This window comes from Entelurus aequoreus, linkage group LG23 (genome assembly GCF_033978785.1).
Source record: "Entelurus aequoreus isolate RoL-2023_Sb linkage group LG23, RoL_Eaeq_v1.1, whole genome shotgun sequence".
Taxonomy (NCBI): Eukaryota; Metazoa; Chordata; class Actinopteri; order Syngnathiformes; family Syngnathidae; genus Entelurus; species Entelurus aequoreus.
In genome coordinates this window covers 29,361,174-29,380,575 of record NC_084753.1, presented here as the reverse complement: position 1 = coordinate 29,380,575, position 19,402 = coordinate 29,361,174, and the positions used below count along the sequence as shown (strand labels likewise).

At 36.9% G+C, this 19,402-nt stretch overlaps 2 protein-coding genes across 3 annotated transcripts in view; one reads left to right on the top strand and one right to left on the bottom strand.

Moving 5' to 3' along the window:
* Positions 1–19,402, bottom strand: part of ttbk2b (tau tubulin kinase 2b) — a 174,314-nt gene that overhangs the window by 84,213 nt on the left and 70,699 nt on the right. The gene's annotated exons all lie outside the window — the stretch shown is intronic.
* The window catches only part of LOC133640377 (mitotic deacetylase-associated SANT domain protein-like), a 63,060-nt gene that overhangs the window by 29,684 nt on the left and 13,974 nt on the right, over positions 1–19,402 (top strand). For both annotated transcript variants that reach the window (XM_062033766.1, XM_062033765.1), the window contains one exon: positions 9,681–9,824. In XM_062033766.1, the coding sequence (XP_061889750.1) occupies positions 9,681–9,824 (144 nt within the window). The remainder of the gene's footprint in view (positions 1–9,680; positions 9,825–19,402) is intronic.

Genomic DNA, 19,402 nt, shown 5'->3' with positions numbered 1-19,402 from the left:
AAAACGCCGCTGTACGGACGTAGGGAGAAGTACAGAGCGGGGAAAAAAAGGATTTTAAGTGCGCCTTATAGTCCGGAAAATACGGTCCATAAGAAAAACTGTGAATACAATTAAAATTTTAAAGGCCTACTGAAATGAAATTTTCTTATTTAAACGGGGATAGCAGATCCATTCTATGTGTCATACTTGATCATTTCGCGATATTGCCATATTTTTGCTGAAAGGATTTAGTAGAGAACATCGACGATAAAGTTCGCAACATTTGGTCGCTGATAAAAAAAAAGCCTTGCCTGTACCGGAAGTAGCGTGACGTCACAGGTTGAAGGACTCCTCACATTTCCCCATTGTTTACACCAGCAGCGAGAGAGATTCGGACCGAGAAAGCGACGATTACCCCATTAATTTGAGCCAGGATGAAAGATTCGTGGATGAGGAACGTGAGAGTGAAGGACTAGAGTGCAGTGCAGGACGTATCTTTTTTTGCTCTGACCGTAACTTAGGTACAAGCTGGCTCATTGGATTCCACACTTTCTCCTTTTTCTATTGTGGATCACGGATTTGTATTTTAAACCACCTCGGATACTATATCCTCTTGAAAATGAGAGTCGAGAACGCGAAATGGACATTCACAGTGACTTTTATCTCCACGACAATACATCGGTGAAGCACTTTAGCTACGGAGCTAACGTGATAGCATCGTGCTTAAATGCAGATAGAAACAAAAGAAATAAGACCCTGACTGGAAGGATAGACAGAAGATCAACAATACTACCAAACTCTGGACCTGTAACCACACGGTTAATGCTGTGCCGCCTGGCGAAGCCTAGCAATGCTGTTGCTAACGACGCCATTGAAGCTAACTTAGCTATGGGACCTCGTCAGAGCTATGATAAAAACATTAGCGCTCCACCTACGCCAGCCCTCATCTGCTCATCAACACCCGTGTTCACCTGCGTTCCACCGATCGACGGAGCGACGAAGGACTTCACCCGATCATCGATGCGGTCGGCGGCTAGCGTCGGATAGCGCATCTGCTATCCTCAAAGTCCTCCTGGTTGTGTTGCTGCAGCCGGCTGCTAATACACCGATCCCACTTACAGCTTTCTTCTTTGCAGTCTCCATTGTTCATTAAACAAATTGCAAAAGATTCACCAACACAGATGTCCAGAATACTGTGGAATTTGGCGATGAAAACAGAGCTTTTTGTATTGGATTCAATGGTGTCCGAATAATTCCGCTTCAACCATTGACGTCACGCGCATACGTCATCATACATAGACGTTTTCAACCGGAAGTTTCCCGGGAAATTTAAAATTGCACTTTATAAGTTAACCCGGCCGTATTGGCATGTGTTGCAATGTTAAGATTTCATCATTGATATATAAACTATCAGACTGCGTGGTCGGTAGTAGTGGCTTTCAGTAGGCCTTTAAAATGTCCATACATAACTTTTTTACCTGCACTAGTAAACAGTGACATATATTTTTTAGGAACTTGAGAAATGGTGCATTATATGTGGTAAAAAGGAACAACACATGTATCCTTTGGGCACAAAAGTATGCTTAATTCAATAATAATAATAATAATAATTAGAGATGTCCGATAATATCGGACTGCCGATCTTATCGGCCGATAAATGCTTTAAAATGTAATATCGGAAATTATCGGTATCGGTTTCAAAAAGTACAATTTATGACTTTATAAAACGCAGCTGTGCACACGGACGTAGGGAGAAGTTCAGAGCGCCAATAAACCTTAAAGCAGGGGTGTCCAAAGTGCGGCCCGGGGGCCATTTGCAACCCGCAGCTAATTGTTTAACAGCCCGCCACACATTCTGCAAAAATTGCAAAATTGATAATATTGCAAAAATGTAAAAAAACATTTAAAAAAAGTGTAATGAGGTGAAATCTAACAAGAAAAAGTTGCAATGTTGACACAAAGCTGCCATGTAGGCTGTTTTTGTTCTTTTGTCTTTCTTTTTCTTTTTTTTTGCCATTGCTAAAAAAAAAAAAAAAGACTTAAAAATCTATGTTTTAATGAATTATTACTTAAAAAATATCACTTTAAAATGTTTTATGTGGAAAAAATATTGCATATTGTGTGGTTGCCATATAAAAACATCAAAGTTTTATTTGACAAAAGAGCATAAAACAAACAAAATAATAGTTCAAACGTAAAATGGACAGTCATATCTGAAGTTGATCTCGTAATTTAAGTGTTAAAAGTAAAAAAAAACTAATAAAAAATTATCACTTTATGAGTGGGGGACCTTTTGGATCCCAAATATATTTAGTAGGATTTTATTTAACTTTTCACTGTGATTACTCAAAAATATTAAAGAATTAAAATCAATGGTGTCCTCCATTATTGATCTTTTAAGGCTCTAATTACTAAATACTGCATATTTCTGTTTTACTATAAAAAACAATGTTGTTTTTGACAGAAAACCTTTTTTTTTTAAACTTTATATCAACCTGAGGTTGATATAGAGATTTACTGTAAGCGTTAAATAAAAAATAATAATAATTTGACTTATTTTTTACATTTTAATGACTGAGACCCTTTATGGTACCCGGGAGCCCTAAAGGTTAAAAAAAAAAATCCATATATTTTGTTAAGGTTTGAAAATGAAAAATATCAAAATGGCCCCCGCATGCTTAAATTTTCCGTGTGCGGCCCTCAGTGGAAAAAGTTTGGACACCCCTGCCTTAACGGCACTGCCTTTGCGTGCCGGCCCAGTCACATAATATCTACGGCTTTTCACACACACAAGTGAATGCAAGGCATACTTGGTCAACAGCCATACAGGTCACACTGAGGGTGACGGTATAAACAACTTTAACACTGTTACAAATATGCGCCACATTGTGAACCCACGCCAAAGAAGAATGACTAACACATTTTGGGAGAACATCCGCACCGTAACACAACATAAACACAACAGAACAAATACCCAGAACCCCTTGCAGCACTAACTCTTCCGGGACACTACAATATACACCCCCCGCCTCCCCAACCCCGCCCACCTCAACCTCCTCATGCTCTCTCAGGGAGAGCATGTCCCAAATTCCAAGCTGCTGTTTTGAGGCATGTTAAAAAAAATAATGCACTTTGTGACTTCAATAATAAATATGGCAGTGCCATGTTGGCATTTTTTTCCATAACTTGAGTTGATTTATTTTGGAAAACCTTGTTACATTGTTTAATGCATCCAGCGGGGCATCACAACAAAATTAGGCATAATAATGTGTTAATTCCACGACTGTATATATCGGTATCGGTTGATATCGGAATTGGTAATTAAGAGTTGGACAATATCGGATATCAGCAAAAAAGCTAATTTTTTGCTGATAGAAATACAGTTGGCCATACTTTATACACGACTCTGATCGTTCCCACGGCAACCAAATGGCTTCTCATTTGATTGATGGCACACTTTTTCCCCACGGATAAGTCTCATTGCCAGCTTTACTTTCACTTTCGAAACGGGGTTCTTCTCTGCACCAAAAGCATACAGACACGACGTCCACAGTTTCCAAAAACAATTTGAAATGTTGTCTCGTCAGACCACAGAACACTTTTCCACTTTGCATCAGTCCATCTTAGATGAGCTCGGGCCCAGCGAAGCCGGCAGCGTTTCTGGGTGTTGTTGATAAATGGCTTTGGCTTTGCATAGTAGAGTTTTAACTTGCACTTACAGATGTAGCGACAAACTGTAGTTACTGACAGTGGTTTTCTGAAGTGTTCCTGAGCCCATGTGGTGATATCCTTTACACACTTATGTCGCTTTTTGATGTAGTACCGCCTGAGGGACCGAAAGTCATGAGCATTGTCGCTTACGTGCAGTGATTTCTCCAGATCCTCTGAACCGTTTGATGATATTACGGAGCGTAGATGGTGAAATCCCTAAATTCCTTGCAATAGCTCATTGAGAAATGTTGTTCTTAAACTGTTCAACAATTTGCTCACGCATTTGTTGACAAAGTGGTGACCCTCGCCCCATCCTTGTTTGTGAATGACTGAGCATTTCATGGAAGCTGCTTTCATACCCAATCATGGCACCCACCTGTTCCCAATTAGCCTGTTTACCTGTGGGATGTTCCAAATAAGTGTTTGATGAGTATTCCTCAACTTCCTCAGTCTTTTTTGCCACTTGTGCCAGCTTTTTTAAAACACGCCGCAGACATCAAGTTCCAAATGAGCTAATATTTGCAAAAATGAACAACAATTACCAGTTCGAACGTTAAATATATTGTCTTTGCAGTCTAATTCAATTGAATATAAGTTGAAAAGGATTTGCAAATCATAGTATTCTGTTTTTATTTACCCACGGCTTTACTTTCGCTTTCAAAACGGGGGTCTTCTCTGCACCAAAAGCATACACAAATGAGAAATAATGTTTTCGCAGTTTGCCAATCAATTTGTGGCGGTATGGTTGTGTGGCAGTGTCACTTTAACGTTGTCATACTGTATACGTAATTGGCAATGACAGTGTTTTTCAACCACTGTGCCGCAGCACACTAGTGTGCTGTGAGATACAGTCTGGTGTGCCGTGGGAGATGATCTAATTTCACCTATTTGGGTTAAAAATATTTTTTGCAAACCAGTAATTATAGTCTGCAAATGATGTGTTGTTGTTGAGTGTCGGTGCAGTCTAGAGCTTGGCAGAGTAACCGTGTAATACTCTTCCACAGCCGGTAGCTAATTGCTTTGTAGAGGTCAGAAACAGCAGGAGGCAGTGTGCAGGTAAAAAGGTATCAAAAGCTTAAACCAAAAATAAACAAAAGGTGAGTGCCCTTAAGAAAAGGCATTGAAGCTTAGGGAAGGCTATGCAGAACGAAACTAAAACTGAACTGGCTGCAAAGTAAACAAAAACAGAATGCTGGACGACAGCAAAGACTTACTGTGGAGCAAAGACAATGTACATCCGAACATGACATGACAATCAACAATGTCCCCACAAAGAAGGCCAAAAACAACTGAAATAGTCTTGATTGCTAAAACAAAGTAGATGCGGGAAATATCGCTCAAAAGGAAGACATGAGACCGCTACAGGAAAATACCAAAAAAGAGAAAAAGCCACCAAAATAGGAGCGCAAGACAAGAAGTAAAACACTACACACAGGAAAACAGCCAAAAAGTCCAAATAAGTCAGGACGTGATGTGACTGGTGGTGACAGTACACCTACTTTGAGACAAGAGCTATATTGATGCATGCTTGGTTATGCTTTAAAGTCATATCCAACAATTGCAACTTTTTACTGTCAACTAAGTTTAGTTTTTTAACGATGTCTGCTGGTGGTGTGCCTCTGGATATTTTCAACGCAGAAAATGTGCCTTGGCTCAAAAAAGGTTGAAAAACACTGGGCTATGATGCATGTGTTATTTTTAAAAAGGCTAAAAAAATAAAAAAAAGGTATGCATTTATAGACAAATCTGTGTTGTTAGTATCAACATATGTTTACAGTCCCTTGCCACGTTGTGCTTCAATATTGCAGCTTCACCACATCAAGGATTTAAAGATTAAAAAAAATTAGTTATAAATTAAAGCTTGCTATACAAGTTTTGATCCTGAATTAAGCTGTTTTAAGCCAAAACATGGCTAAATACACTACAAATATATATACTATAGGCCACTAGATGAGACTAAACCATTTGATGCTGTTTAGTATCATGGCCAGTAATTGGCTCAGACAGAGGAAGCATTACTCCATTGCAGGGGTCACCAACCTTTTTGAAACCAAGAGCTACTTCTTGGGTACTGATTAATGCGAAGGGCTACCAGTTTGATACACACTTAAAGGCCTACTGAAAGCCACTACTACCGACCACGCAGTCTGATAGTTTATATATCAATGATGAAATCTTAACATTGAAACACATGCCAATACGGCCGGGTTAACTTATAAAGTGCAATTTTAAAATTCCCGCCACACTTCCGGTTGAAAATCTCCTTTGGATATGATTTATGCGCGTGACGTCATAAAATGCACGGAAGTGTTTGGGCCCTATTGGACACAATACACAAAGCTCTGTTTTCTTCGACAAAATTCCACAGTATTCTGGACATCTGTGTTGGTGAATCTTTTGCAATTTGTTTAATGAACAATGGAGGCTGCAAAGAAGAACGTTGTAGGTGGGATCGATCGGTGTCTTAGCGGCTAAGTACAATACTTACAGCAACACAACAAGGACTACTTACCCTGATAGAAGACGCCTAGCTGATGCTTGCCGCCAAACCCACGGATGAAGTCCTTCGTCGCGCCGTTGATCGCTGGAACGCAGGTGAGCACGGCTGTTGATGGGAAGATGAGGGCTGGCTGGCGTAGGTGGAGCGCTAATGTTTTATCATAGTTCTGTGAGTTCCGGCTGCTAAGTTGCTAAATTCGCCTTAGCGTCGTTAGCAACAGCATTGTTAAGCCTTACCAGGCTGAGAATTTTTAACCGTGTAGTTACATGTACATGGTTTAATAGTATTTTTGCTCTTCTGTCTATCCTTCCAGTCAGGGGTTTATTTATTTTGTTTCTATCTTCATTTGAGAACGATGCTAGCACGTTAGCTCAGTAGCTAAGTGTGTCACCGATGTATTGTCGTGGAGATAAAAGTCACTTTAAATGTCCATTTCGCGTGCTCGACTCTCATTTTCAAGAGGATATAGTATCCGAGGTGGTTTAAAATACAAATCCGTGATACACAATAGAAAAAGGAGAGAGTATATAGTTCTGTGAGTTCCGGTTGCTAAGTTGCTAAATTAGCCTTAGTGTCGTTAGCAACAGCATTGTTAAGCCTTACCAGGCTGAGCATTTTTAACCGTGTAGTTACATGTACATGGTTTAATAGTATTTTTGCTCTTCTGTCTATCCTTCCAGTCAGGGGTTTATTTATTTTGTTTCTATCTTCATTTGAGAACGATGCTAGCACGTTAGCTCAGTAGCTAAGTGTGTCACCGATGTATTGTCTTGGAGATAAAAGTCACTTTAAATGTCCATTTCGCGTGCTCGACTCTCATTTTCAAGAGGACATAGTATCTGAGGTGGTTTAAAATACAAATCTGTGATTTACAATAGAAAAAGGAGAGAGTGTGGAATCCAATGAGCCAGCTTGTACCTAAGTTACGGTCAGAGCGAAAAAAGATACGTCCATCACTGCCTCTCTAGTCCTTCACTGTAACGTTCCTCATCTACGAATCTTTCATCCTCGCTCAAATTAATGGGGTAATCGTCACTTTCTCGGTCCGAATCTCTCTCGCTCCCTTGTAAACAATGGGGAATTGTGAGGAATACTAGCTCCTGTGACGTCACGCTACTTCCGGTACAGGCAAGGCTTTTTTTTATCAGCGAGCAAAAGTTGCGAACTTTATCGTCGATTTTCTCTACTAAATCCTTTCAGCAAAAATATGGCAATATCGCAAAATGATCAAGTATGACACATAGAATGGATCTGCTATTCCCGTTTAAATAAAAAAAAATCATTTCAGTAGGCCTTTAAATAAATTGCCAGAAATAGCCAATTTGCTCAATTTACCTTTAACTCTATGTTATTATTAATAATTAATGATATTTATCTTTGTGGAAACACTGATCATCTTAATGATTTCTCACATTAAATATATATAGAAACAGATAAATATCAATATGCAACACTTTATTTTTATATTTTCTCTAAGTGCACATTTTTCAAATTGAACATTTTCAAATGATCACTTCTAAGACAGTCTTGTGAAATCACAATATCCCATTTTGTGTGTGTGACAATCATTGGCACTTTAACTTTAACTAGCTAGCCACTAACATTTTTTTAACAAATCATGAATTACTTTGCACCATGTTTGTACTAATAATAACTCATGTAAAACAAAAACAAAACAAAAAAATAATTTATGGAACATCATTAGGAATTTTTCCTGATTAAGATTAATTTTAGAATTTTGATGACATGTTTTAAATAGGTTAAAATCCAATCTGCACTTTGTTAGAATATATAACAAATTGGACCAAGCTATATTTCTAACAAACACAAATCATTATTTCTTCTAGATTTTCCAGAACAAAAATTTTAGAATAAATTCAAAAGACTTTGAAATAAGATTTAAATTTGATTCTACAGATTTTCTAGATTTGCCAGAATATTTTTTTTGAATTTTAATCATAATAAGTTTGAAGAAATATTTCACAAATATTCTTCGTCGAAAAAACAGAAGCTAAAATGAAGAATTAAATTAAAATGTATTTATTATTCTTTACAATAAAAAAAATAAAAATACTTGAACATTGATTTAAATTCTCAGGAAAGAAGAGGAAGGAATTGAAAAGGTAAAAAGGTATATGTGTTTAAAAATCCTAAAATAATTTTTAAGGTTGTATTTTTTCTCTAAAATTGTCTTTCTGAAAGTTATAAGAAGCAAAGTAAAAAAATAAATGAATTTATTTAAACAAGTGAAGACCAAGTCTTTAAAATATTTTCTTGGATTTTCAAATTCTATTTGAGTTTTGTCTCTCTTGGAATTAAAAATGTCGAGCAAAGCGAGACCAGCTTGCTAGTTGTGGGGAGGCGGGGCCGGCGGACCGACCAAGATGGCGGCGAGGAGGCGTGGACGAGCGAGCGGCAAGGCGGGGCGCGCTGGGAGCGACGCCGCAATCAGCATAAGGTGCGTGGAGCACGCAGCTGTGGACAGTGCAATCACCCTCTCGGACCGTATAAAAGGGTGAGAGACGTGAACATCAAGGGAGGAGACGGAGAAAGACGGCGGACGGGAGGAAACCATCCTCTGCTGCCACGCAAACGACGGCGACGTGCTGCTGAAAAGCAGACGGCGGGCGGGAGGAAACCATTCGTGTGCTCATGTGAGAAAAAAGGCAGCTGCTGAAAAGCACGCAAAAGACTCTGCGATTGAAATAATAAAGAAGTCTAAACCATCTCAGACAATGTCTTCCCTGGGTGGTCCTGAGAACCCGCACGACAGTCACACTAGTAAATAAATACAATTTAAAAAATAGAGGCAGCTCACTGGTAAGTGCTGCTATTTGAGCTATTTTTAGAACAGGCCAGCGGGCGACTCATCTGGTCCTTACGGGCGACCTGGTGCCCGCGGGCACTGCGTTGGTGACTCCTGCTCTATTGTATTATTAGAGTGTAAAAGTGAATAAAGGCTGGTTTTTTCATGTCTCGAGGTCTCTCGTAATGTTGAAATACGTATTTAGAAGGTCGTATAATTAATGATTCCTACTTTGCGGAAATGTTATTTATCGCGGTCATGTCCGGAACTAATTAACAGCCATAAAAGAGGGATGACCGTCTATTGTTTTGCTGTATTTTTCAATTGTTGCTGCTTATTTTATTACTACAATGTAACACAGGCTGCACTTTATACACCCCTGGTTTTTTATATGCATTATTCTGCCCTCCCTGAATGTAGTAACTTAGATTAGCAGATAAGTAAACAGTCCTTTAAGTTAGAGATTAAAAAAACAAATTAAAGTTGTTTATTGATAGTCCTTTTTTGGGATCTTCCGTCATGGCTCATAATCAGGAAATCTTGCAGGGTCTCTCTGTGTGAAAGTTTGAAAGATATAGTCCAGGAATTGATTATTGTTTGGCATGTGATAGCAGACTATATGTTTGTAGGAAGTAATATCAATGGTCACATTTTGAAAGGGATTTTTGACATCTTCAATTCCAGGTGCAGACCAAGACCGTGGCTCAGTGTGTTGAGTTCTACTACGCGTACAAGAAACAAGTGAAGATTGCCCGGGATGGGATTTTAACCTTTGGCCCTTCTGACTCACCTGTGGATAAACACACAGAGGCTGTGGTGGATTTAAAGGTAGGGCTTCATTTCATTATCGGCTCAAAGTGAAAACAATTTTTTTACGAATCCCGAACCCTTGTTTTCTCAAATGGTGGATTCCAGTAGACCTCGATTTATCATCAGGTGTGTTATTGAAACTGCTTTTCTTAGTATCTTAAGTATCATCACAGGGTTTCCCCTAGATCAGGGGGCCATTTGCGGGCCGCAGGTCATTTTTTAACGGCCCCACGGCCCATTTTAAAATACGATTAAAAAAATTAAAAACATAAAAAGTGGTATAAAAGAGCAAACAGGTGAAATGTAACAAGAAAATGTTGCAATGTTTACTCTAATAACACAAAGCTGCCATGCAGGCTGTTTCTTTCTTTAAAAAAAAAGAAAAAAGAATGAAAATCAATGTTATTATGAATTATTGACCTATTCAAGGCTCCAATTACGTCACATTCAATATTGCACTTTGAGATATTTTTTGGGGAAAATGTTGCATATTTTGTGTTTGCCATATAAAAAATTGAGCTGTCTTTTTTTTTTTTTTTAAAGAAGGGCCTAAAACGAACAAACAAAAAACAAAAACAACAACACAACTTATAATTGACGGAGAGATCTGAAGTTGAACTCGAGATTATTGTGTTAAAAGTAAACAGTAAAAAAAATGTATAATTTATTATTTAACACTTTAATGAGTAGGACCCTTTTGGTTCCCCAATCATTTTTGTGTTATTTGTTTTTAAGTGTCATCGCTCAAAAAATAATAATGAATAAAATCAACGGTGTTATGAGTTATTGACCTTTTTAAGGCTCCAATTATTATATAATCTCAAATATTCCACTTAAAAATGTTATTGGGTGAAAATATTGCATATTTTGTGTTTTTTCCATAAAAAAACAGGGTTTTCTTTGACAAATAGAGCATACAATTTAAATATTTAAAAACGTTATATTGACAGATAGACCTAATGTTGATCTGTGGATTTAAATCTTGAATAATAATACAAATAATAATACTGAATAATGACACATTTTTTATATTTTTTTTTAACAAAACCCTTTGGGGTCAAGCCTAGGGATGATACTCGAAACCGGTTTTCCCGGTTGTTTGATAAGAAAAGAACCGAGTCCTCGGACTCGAATCCCTTTTTGAGAACCGGTACCCGTTATCGAGACCACTATAGTAAAGGAAAAGAGTTGATTCTTTATTCGAATCCCGTCCCGACCAGAAATGCTCCGCGTGACATCACAAGAAATGACGTCACGTAGCTCAGTCATTAGGCGCAGATAGGGAAAGCAGGAAAACAATGGACGGGAAAAAGCGCTCCAAGGTGTAATAAAGTTCAAAACAAAAGCTATAATCCATCGAATAACTTTACTGAGAGATTTGAGCAGGGTACAAACACATGACGAACACTTTTACGACCAACCAGAAACATAGCAACCAGGCTAGCAACGCACCTCCTTTACGGCAGCTGTCACAACGTTCTTAAAGCAAACGCAGCACATACATATATACAACATATCGCCCTTTTAACTTTTGTTTTTCTTTCCTTGTAAACAAAACACAATCACACTGTAGATGTGTTGTCTGTTTAATTATAAATAATGCAGACGATGCGTGTTGGCTGAGTTCTTGACATTTACTTTCACAGCGTGGCAACATGCAACAACACTTTTTGGGGCTACCGCGCATGCTCGTCACTCCCGTTGCATGCTGGGTAGTGTAGTTGTTATATTCCCTAGCTCATAACATCTTTCCTCCTATAAAGAAATAATGTTAACTCAATAAAGTGTATTTCTTTTTTTAGCTTTAACTTTTTATTTTTTAGCATTGTAACCACATTTGCAAACAACTTTTCTATTCATAGAATTTTCTTTCAATAAAGAAATAAAGTGCAAAAATGTCAAAGCATCATAACAAACAGTTATGTCAAATAGCAGCAGAAGTGCACTTTTTGGAGAGCTGTATTATTTTCAGTTTTGTGCCCAACGGACTGATTTTATTTAACACTATATTATTATTTATACACCTATAGTGATCACAGAGACAGGTTGTTTTTGTTTTACCTTATTTGTTTTTCTGAAAAATCCCACTAAATATACTTTGGGTAACAACAGTCAATATTTTTTTTTTTTTTTTTTTTTTTTTTTAGGGGGGTTAACAGTCAATATTTATTTATTTTTTAGATTAAATTGTTTTCTTATATAATAAAAGTGAGCTTTTGTTAAACCAAATATTGTGTGTTTTTTTTCCATATACAACAACTTATCTGGACTCGATAAGAGAATCGATAAGGAATCGGTTCGATAAGAGGATTAGATAATAGACTCGAACTCCATAATTTCTTATCAAACATCATCCCTAGTTAAAAGTAAACAGTAAAAAAAAATTATAATTTATTTTTTAACACTTTAATGAGTAGGACCCTTTTGGTTCCCCAATAATTTTTGTGTGATTTGTTTTTAAGTGTCATCGCTCAAAAAATAATAATGAATTAAAATCAACGGTGTTATGAGTTATTGACCTTTTTAAGGCTCCAATTATTATATAATCTCAACTATTCCACTTAAAAATGTTATTGGGTGAAAATATTGCATATTTTGTGTTTTTTCCATAAAAAAACAGGGTTTTCTTTGACAAAAACAGCATACAATTTAAATCTTTAAAAACATTATATTGACAGATAGACCTAATGTTGATCTATGGATTTAAAACTTGATAAAATAAAACAAATAATAATACTGAATATTGACACATTTTTTTTATATCTTTTTTAACAAAACCCTTTGGGGTCCCCGGGATCAAGCCTGAGTGGAGGCCTAAATGTATATTTTTTATACATATATTGTATTGGTTTTTAAAATAAAAAAATATCAAAATTGCTTTGATTTTTCAATGTGCGGCCCTCAGTGGAAAAAGTTTGGACACCCCTGCCCTAGATCGTGTGATCAATATGACATTATATATAGTACAGGCTAAAAGTTTGGACACACCTTCTCATTTTCATGTCTATTTACATTGTAGATTGTCACTGAAGGCATCAAAACTATGAACATGTGGAGTTATGTACTTAACAAAAAAAGGTGAAATAACTGAAAACATGTTTTATATTCTAGTTTCTTCAAAATAGCCACCCTTTGCTCTGATTACTGTTTTGCACACTCTTGGCATTCTCTCCATGAGCTTAAAGAGGTGGACACCTGAAATGGTTTTCACTTCACAGTAGGACTGGGCGATATATCAAATATACTCGATATATCGCGGGTTTGTCTCTGTGCGATATAGAAAATGACTATATCGTGATATTCGTGTCTCTCCTTCGCACAGAGACATGAAACAAGCGCACCTTCTTACATACGTCACATACTGTCATACGGCCTCACGGAGCAGAGAGGTAGCGGAATGGGTAACATTAGCTGTGATGCTAGTGGAGCGGTGCGAGTGGTAATACGAGAAAGAAGGTGCGAATCTGGTAACAAATGGAGGAAGAATTAATTCCCAAGAAAAACAGCAGGGGGTCCATCGTCTGGCGGTGGTTTGGCTTCAAGCGGCAAGATGTTGAACAGACAACCGTAATATGTCAAGTAAAAGCGTTGCATCATTTAAAAAGTCACCGGCTAGAGCCCTTTGTGCGTCCTGTCCGGCCCGCGTGAGGCCACTCATAAATTCTAAAATAAATTTTAAAAAGTATCTATGTCGAGTGTGCAATACAACGGTGCTGCTTTTGTTTTGAAAAGCGTTATTTGTATTACTTCCGTGTGGACGTATGCGTGTGCGTGATTGTGAGTGAATGTGAACAGCTGCCATCACAAATTACAAAATAAAGTTTAAAAAACATCTACGTCGTGCGCGCAATACAACTGTGCTGCTTTTATTTTGAAAAGTGTTATTTATGGGCGTATGTCCGGGTGTAACCTGTGAGTAAAGGTGCACAGCGACAAATGATGCACGGTTTACACCCGAGACGCTAAAAAGAGAAAAGTTGATGACGAATGGCGTGTTTTCAACAAGACATGGACTGCCAAGCAACGTTCCCTCTAAGGTGCGCGTCTGCGCAATTGCGCACTGCTCAAGCGTCCTCTGCGCGCAGCAAATATATGCCGCGCACCAAATCAATCCCACCTGAATTCTAAACAAAATAAACACATTTATTCTGTGTAATTTTGCAATGCAACTTTGAGTGACAGTGACAACAAGCGGCCCTAACGGTGTTCGTCAACACCATTCAATTGAACACCGTTCAATTATTGTAATGTCTATCGAGATGCTTCGAGGCCAGGAATTATATTAAACACTTTATTGAGCAAAACTGTTTATATTCGGCCATAACCACACCAAAAACATGAGTTTTCACACTTCTATCTCGAAAAACTAGTCATTTTCTGCCGTACAAACCAGGCCAAAACCAACTTGTCATCTGTCACCAACACGCATAGCACTAAACCACTGGTGCGTTTATGGCCACACAAAAAGTCGGACAACTCAAACACCACACAAAGTTACACTATGACTCCTCAGTCATACGTGTGCTTATTTTACTGTCATTTATTATTAATGTTAATTTATTGATATTAATCATGGAATGCTGTTACTAGAGAAAGTTACAGGAATGCACACTTCATCCTATGCTTACATTTCATTGTGCAACATGAGGATGTTTAAGGGGAACTAAATGTGATCTCTGAAAGGGGTACAAATGATTTCCAAAGCAGTGCTTTTGGTATAAAGTTAAGTTAGGTTAAATGAAAGTATTATTATTATTAATTATTATTATTATTATTATTATTATCATCATTATTATTATTTATCTTACGGTATATATCAAAAATAATATTGAGCAAAATTTAATTGAAATATTGTCGATGTGGCCCTCCAGCAGTGCTCGGGTTGCTCATGCGGCCCCTGGTAAAAATTAATTGCCCACCCCTGCGCTAGAGAATGAGGAGTGCTTGAAACTCCGCATGTCAACATCTCCGGCTGGTGCCACACCCAACAAAATGCCGAAGCAACCTGCACATCAACACCATTTCCACATCAACACCGTATGAAACAAATAGTCAACAACAGAAGGAGATAACGTCCGCAGGAACCTACCACATAGCGAAGGACATACACTATTTGATTTCTTATTATGCAGCTCATTTTTATTTGACACTTATTGAAATATCTTGTGTGACATCATGCACAAAAGTGCACTTTATTTGTTTTAAACTATTGTAGTGGCGTTCTGTACAAAAAGTGCACTTTAATTTAGTGTTGTTTTGATATGTCATCTTAGTGACATCATGCACAAAAGTGCACTTTATTTGTTTTAAACTATTGTAGTGGCGTTTTGTACAAAAAGTGCACTTTAATTTAGTGTTTTTTGATATGTCATCTTAGTGACATCTTGCACAAAAGTGCACTTTATTTGTTTTAAACTATTGTAGTGGCGTTCTGTACAAAAAGTGCACTTTAATTTAGTGTTTTTTGATATGTCATCTTAGTGACATTATGCACAAAAGTGCACTTTATTTGTTTTAAACTATTGTAGTGGCGTTCTGTACAAAAAGTGCACTTTAATTTAGTGTTGTTTTGATATGTCATCTTAGTGACATCATGCACAAAAGTGCACTTTATTTGTTTTAAACTATTGTAGTGGCGTTTTGTACAAAAAGTGCACTTTAATTTAGTGTTTTTTGATATGTCATCTTAGTGACATCATGCACAAAAGTGCACTTTATTTGTTTTAAACTATTGTAGTGGCGTTCTGTACAAAAAGTGCACTTTAATTTAGTGTTTTTTTGATATGTCATCTTAGTGACATCATGCACAAAAGTGCACTTTATTTGTTTTAAACTATTGTAGTGGCGTTCTGTACAAAAAGTGCACTTTAATTTTGTGTTTTTTTTGATATGTCATCTTAGTGACATCATGCACAAAAGTGCACTTTATTTGTTTTAAACTATTATAGTGGCGTTCTGTACAAAAAGTACACTTTAATTTTGTGTTTTTTGATATGTCATCTTAGTGACATCATGCACAAAAGTGCACTTTATTTGTTTTAAACTATTGTAGTGGCGTTTTGTACAAAAAGTGCACTTTAATTTAGTGTTTTTTGATATGTCATCTTAGTGACATCATGCACAAAAGTGCACTTTATTTGTTTTAAACTATTGTAGTGGCGTTCTGTACAAAAAGTGCACTTTAATTTTGTGTTTTTTTTTATATGTCATCTTAGTGACATCATGCACAAAAGTGCACTTTATTTGTTTTAAACTATTGTAGTGGCGTTCTGTACAAAAAGTACACTTTAATTTTGTGTTTTTTGATATGTCATCTTAGTGACATCATGCACAAAAGTGCACTTTATTTGTTTTAAACTATTGTAGTGGCGTTCTGTACAAAAAGTGCACTTTAATTTAGTGTTGTTTTGATATGTCATCTTAGTGACATCATGCACAAAAGTGCACTTTATTTGTTTTAAACTATTGTAGTGGCGTTCTGTACAAAAAGTGCACTTTAATTTAGTGTTGTTTTGATATGTCATCTTAGTGACATCATGCACAAAAGTGCACTTTATTTGTTTTAAACTATTGTAGTGACGTTCTGTACAAAAAGTGCACTTTAATTTAGTGTTGTTTTGATATGTCATCTTAGTGACATCATGCACAAAAGTGCACTTTATTTGTTTTAAACTATTGTAGTGGCGTTCTGTACAAAAAGTGCACTTTAATTTAGTGTTGTTTTGATATGTCATCTTAGTGACATCATGCACAAAAGTGCACTTTATTTGTTTTAAACTATTGTAGTGGTGTTTTGTACAAAAAGTGCACTTTAATTTAGTGTTGTTTTGATATGTCATCTTAGTGACAGCATGCACAAAAGTGCACTTTATTTGTTTTAAACTATTGTAGTGGCGTTTTGTACAAAAAGTGCACTTTAATTTAGTGTTGTTTTGATATGTCATCTTAGTGACATCATGCACAAAAGTGCACTTTATTTGTTTTAAACTATTGTAGTGACGTTCTGTACAAAAAGTGCACTTTAATTTAGTGTTGTTTTGATATGTCATCTTAGTGACATCATGCACAAAAGTGCACTTTATTTGTTTTAAACTATTGTAGTGGCGTTCTGTACAAAAAGTGCACTTTAATTTAGTGTTGTTTTGATATGTCATCTTAGTGACATCATGCACAAAAGTGCACTTTATTTGTTTTAAACTATTGTAGTGGCGTTTTGTACAAAAAGTGCACTTTAATTTAGTGTTTTTTGATATGTCATCTTAGTGACATCATGCACAAAAGTGCACTTTATTTGTTTTAAACTATTGTAGTGGCGTTCTGTACAAAAAGTGCACTTTAATTTAGTGTTGTTTTGATATGTCATCTTAGTGACATCATGCACAAAAGTGCACTTTATTTGTTTTAAACTATTGTAGTGGCGTTTTGTACAAAAAGTGCACTTCAATTTAGTGTTTTTTGATATGTCATCTTAGTGACATCTTGCACAAAAGTGCACTTTATTTGTTTTAAACTATTGTAGTGGCGTTCTGTACAAAAAGTGCACTTTAATTTAGTGTTTTTTGATATGTCATCTTAGTGACATTATGCACAAAAGTGCACTTTATTTGTTAAACTATTGTAGTGGCGTTCTGTACAAAAAGTGCACTTTAATTTAGTGTTGTTTTGATATGTCATCTTAGTGACATCATGCACAAAAGTGCACTTTATTTGTTTTAAACTATTGTAGTGGCGTTTTGTACAAAAAGTGCACTTTAATTTAGTGTTTTTTTATATGTCATCTTAGTGACATCATGCACAAAAGTGCACTTTATTTGTTTTAAACTATTGTAGTGGCGTTCTGTACAAAAAGTGCACTTTAATTTAGTGTTTTTTGATATGTCATCTTAGTGACATCATGCACAAAAGTGCACTTTATTTGTTTTAAACTATTGTAGTGGCGTTCTGTACAAAAAGTGCACTTTAATTTAGTGTTTTTTTTATATGTCATCTTAGTGACATCATGCACAAAAGTGCACTTTATTTGTTTTAAACTATTGTAGTGGCGTTCTGTACAAAAAGTGCACTTTAATTTTGTGTTTTTTGATATGTCATCTTAGTGACATCATGCACAAAAGTGCACTTTATTTGTTTTAAACTATTGTAGTGGCGTTTTGTACAAAAAGTGCACTTTAATTTAGTGTTTTTTGATATGTCATCTTAGTGACATCATGCACAAAAGTGCACTTTATTTGTTTTAAACTATTGTAGTGGCGTTTTGTACAAAAAGTGCACTTTAATTTAGTGTTTTTTGATATGTCATCTTAGTGACATCATGCACAAAAGTGCACTTTATTTGTTTTAAACTATTGTAGTGGCGGAGAGTCCAGTCCATAGTGCAGAGAGGTCACCAACTAATGCGTAGAGCAGTGGTCCATCCCGGATCCCAACTTACAGGGGCCTCCTCCAAGCTGATCTGTGGCCACATGATAACCTCTCCACGCAGGAGAGGGGGGGGGGCAGAGCAGAAAAGAGAGACGGCAGATCAACTGGTCTAAAAAGAGGCCTATTTAAGACTAGGGTGTATTAATGAGTTTATAAATACAGTTTAAATAGTAATAATAATAATAGTTATACATAGAGATGCCCGATAATATCGGCAGTCCGATAAATGCTTTCAAATGTAATATCGGAAATGATCGGTACCGGTTTCAAAAAGTTAAATTCAAGACTTTTTAAAAACGCCGCTGTGTACACGGACGTAGGGAGGAGTACAGAGCGCCAATAAACCTTAAAAGGCACTGCCTTTGCGTGCCAGCCCAGTCACATAATATCTACGGCTTTTCACACACACAAAATGCAAGGCATACTTGGTCAACAGCCATACAGGTCACACTGAGGGTAGCCGTATAAACAACTTTAACACTGTTACAAATATGCGCCACACTGTGAACCCACACCAAACAAGAATGGCAAACATTTCGGGAGAACATCCGCACCGTAACACAACATAAACACAACAGAACAAATACCCAGAACCACTTGCAGCACTAACTCTACCAGGACGCTACAATATACACCCACCGCTGGCTCTATCAATGTTGTCCTGGCTAGCAGTCCCTCCGTTAAAACCCTTAGGTGGTGGTGGAGGTGAAGTGTGTCTCTCTTTACTAGCTTCGTCGAAGCATGTTGCTTTTGTAGCTGTTTCAGCAGATTTGAATTGCCGTTTTGGCCAGTAGATAGGCTCTTTGTTCCAAGACACAATTTAAATTGAACTAAAATGTTATTTTCTTTGTGCTCGACAAAAGAAAAGTAGTGAGAATATCTCCATGTTAAGAAACTCGGCTTCGGCTCCGCCATGATGTCTTGTTAGTAAACACAGACACTCCCCCCCCACACACAGCGCGCCTCTTCTCTCCCTTGTGACACAGGAAGAATCAGAAGGACGACACCGCAGCTCTCCAATAAAACACACTCAGATCTTCTCAGTTTCTAGCCGATACTATATAAAACATAACGTAAAATAACGCAGTAACGCATCATTTAGTAACGGTAACCGAGTTACTGAATATAAAAAATAACGCGTTAACTAGTGGTTACCGCCGAAAATAACGGCGTTA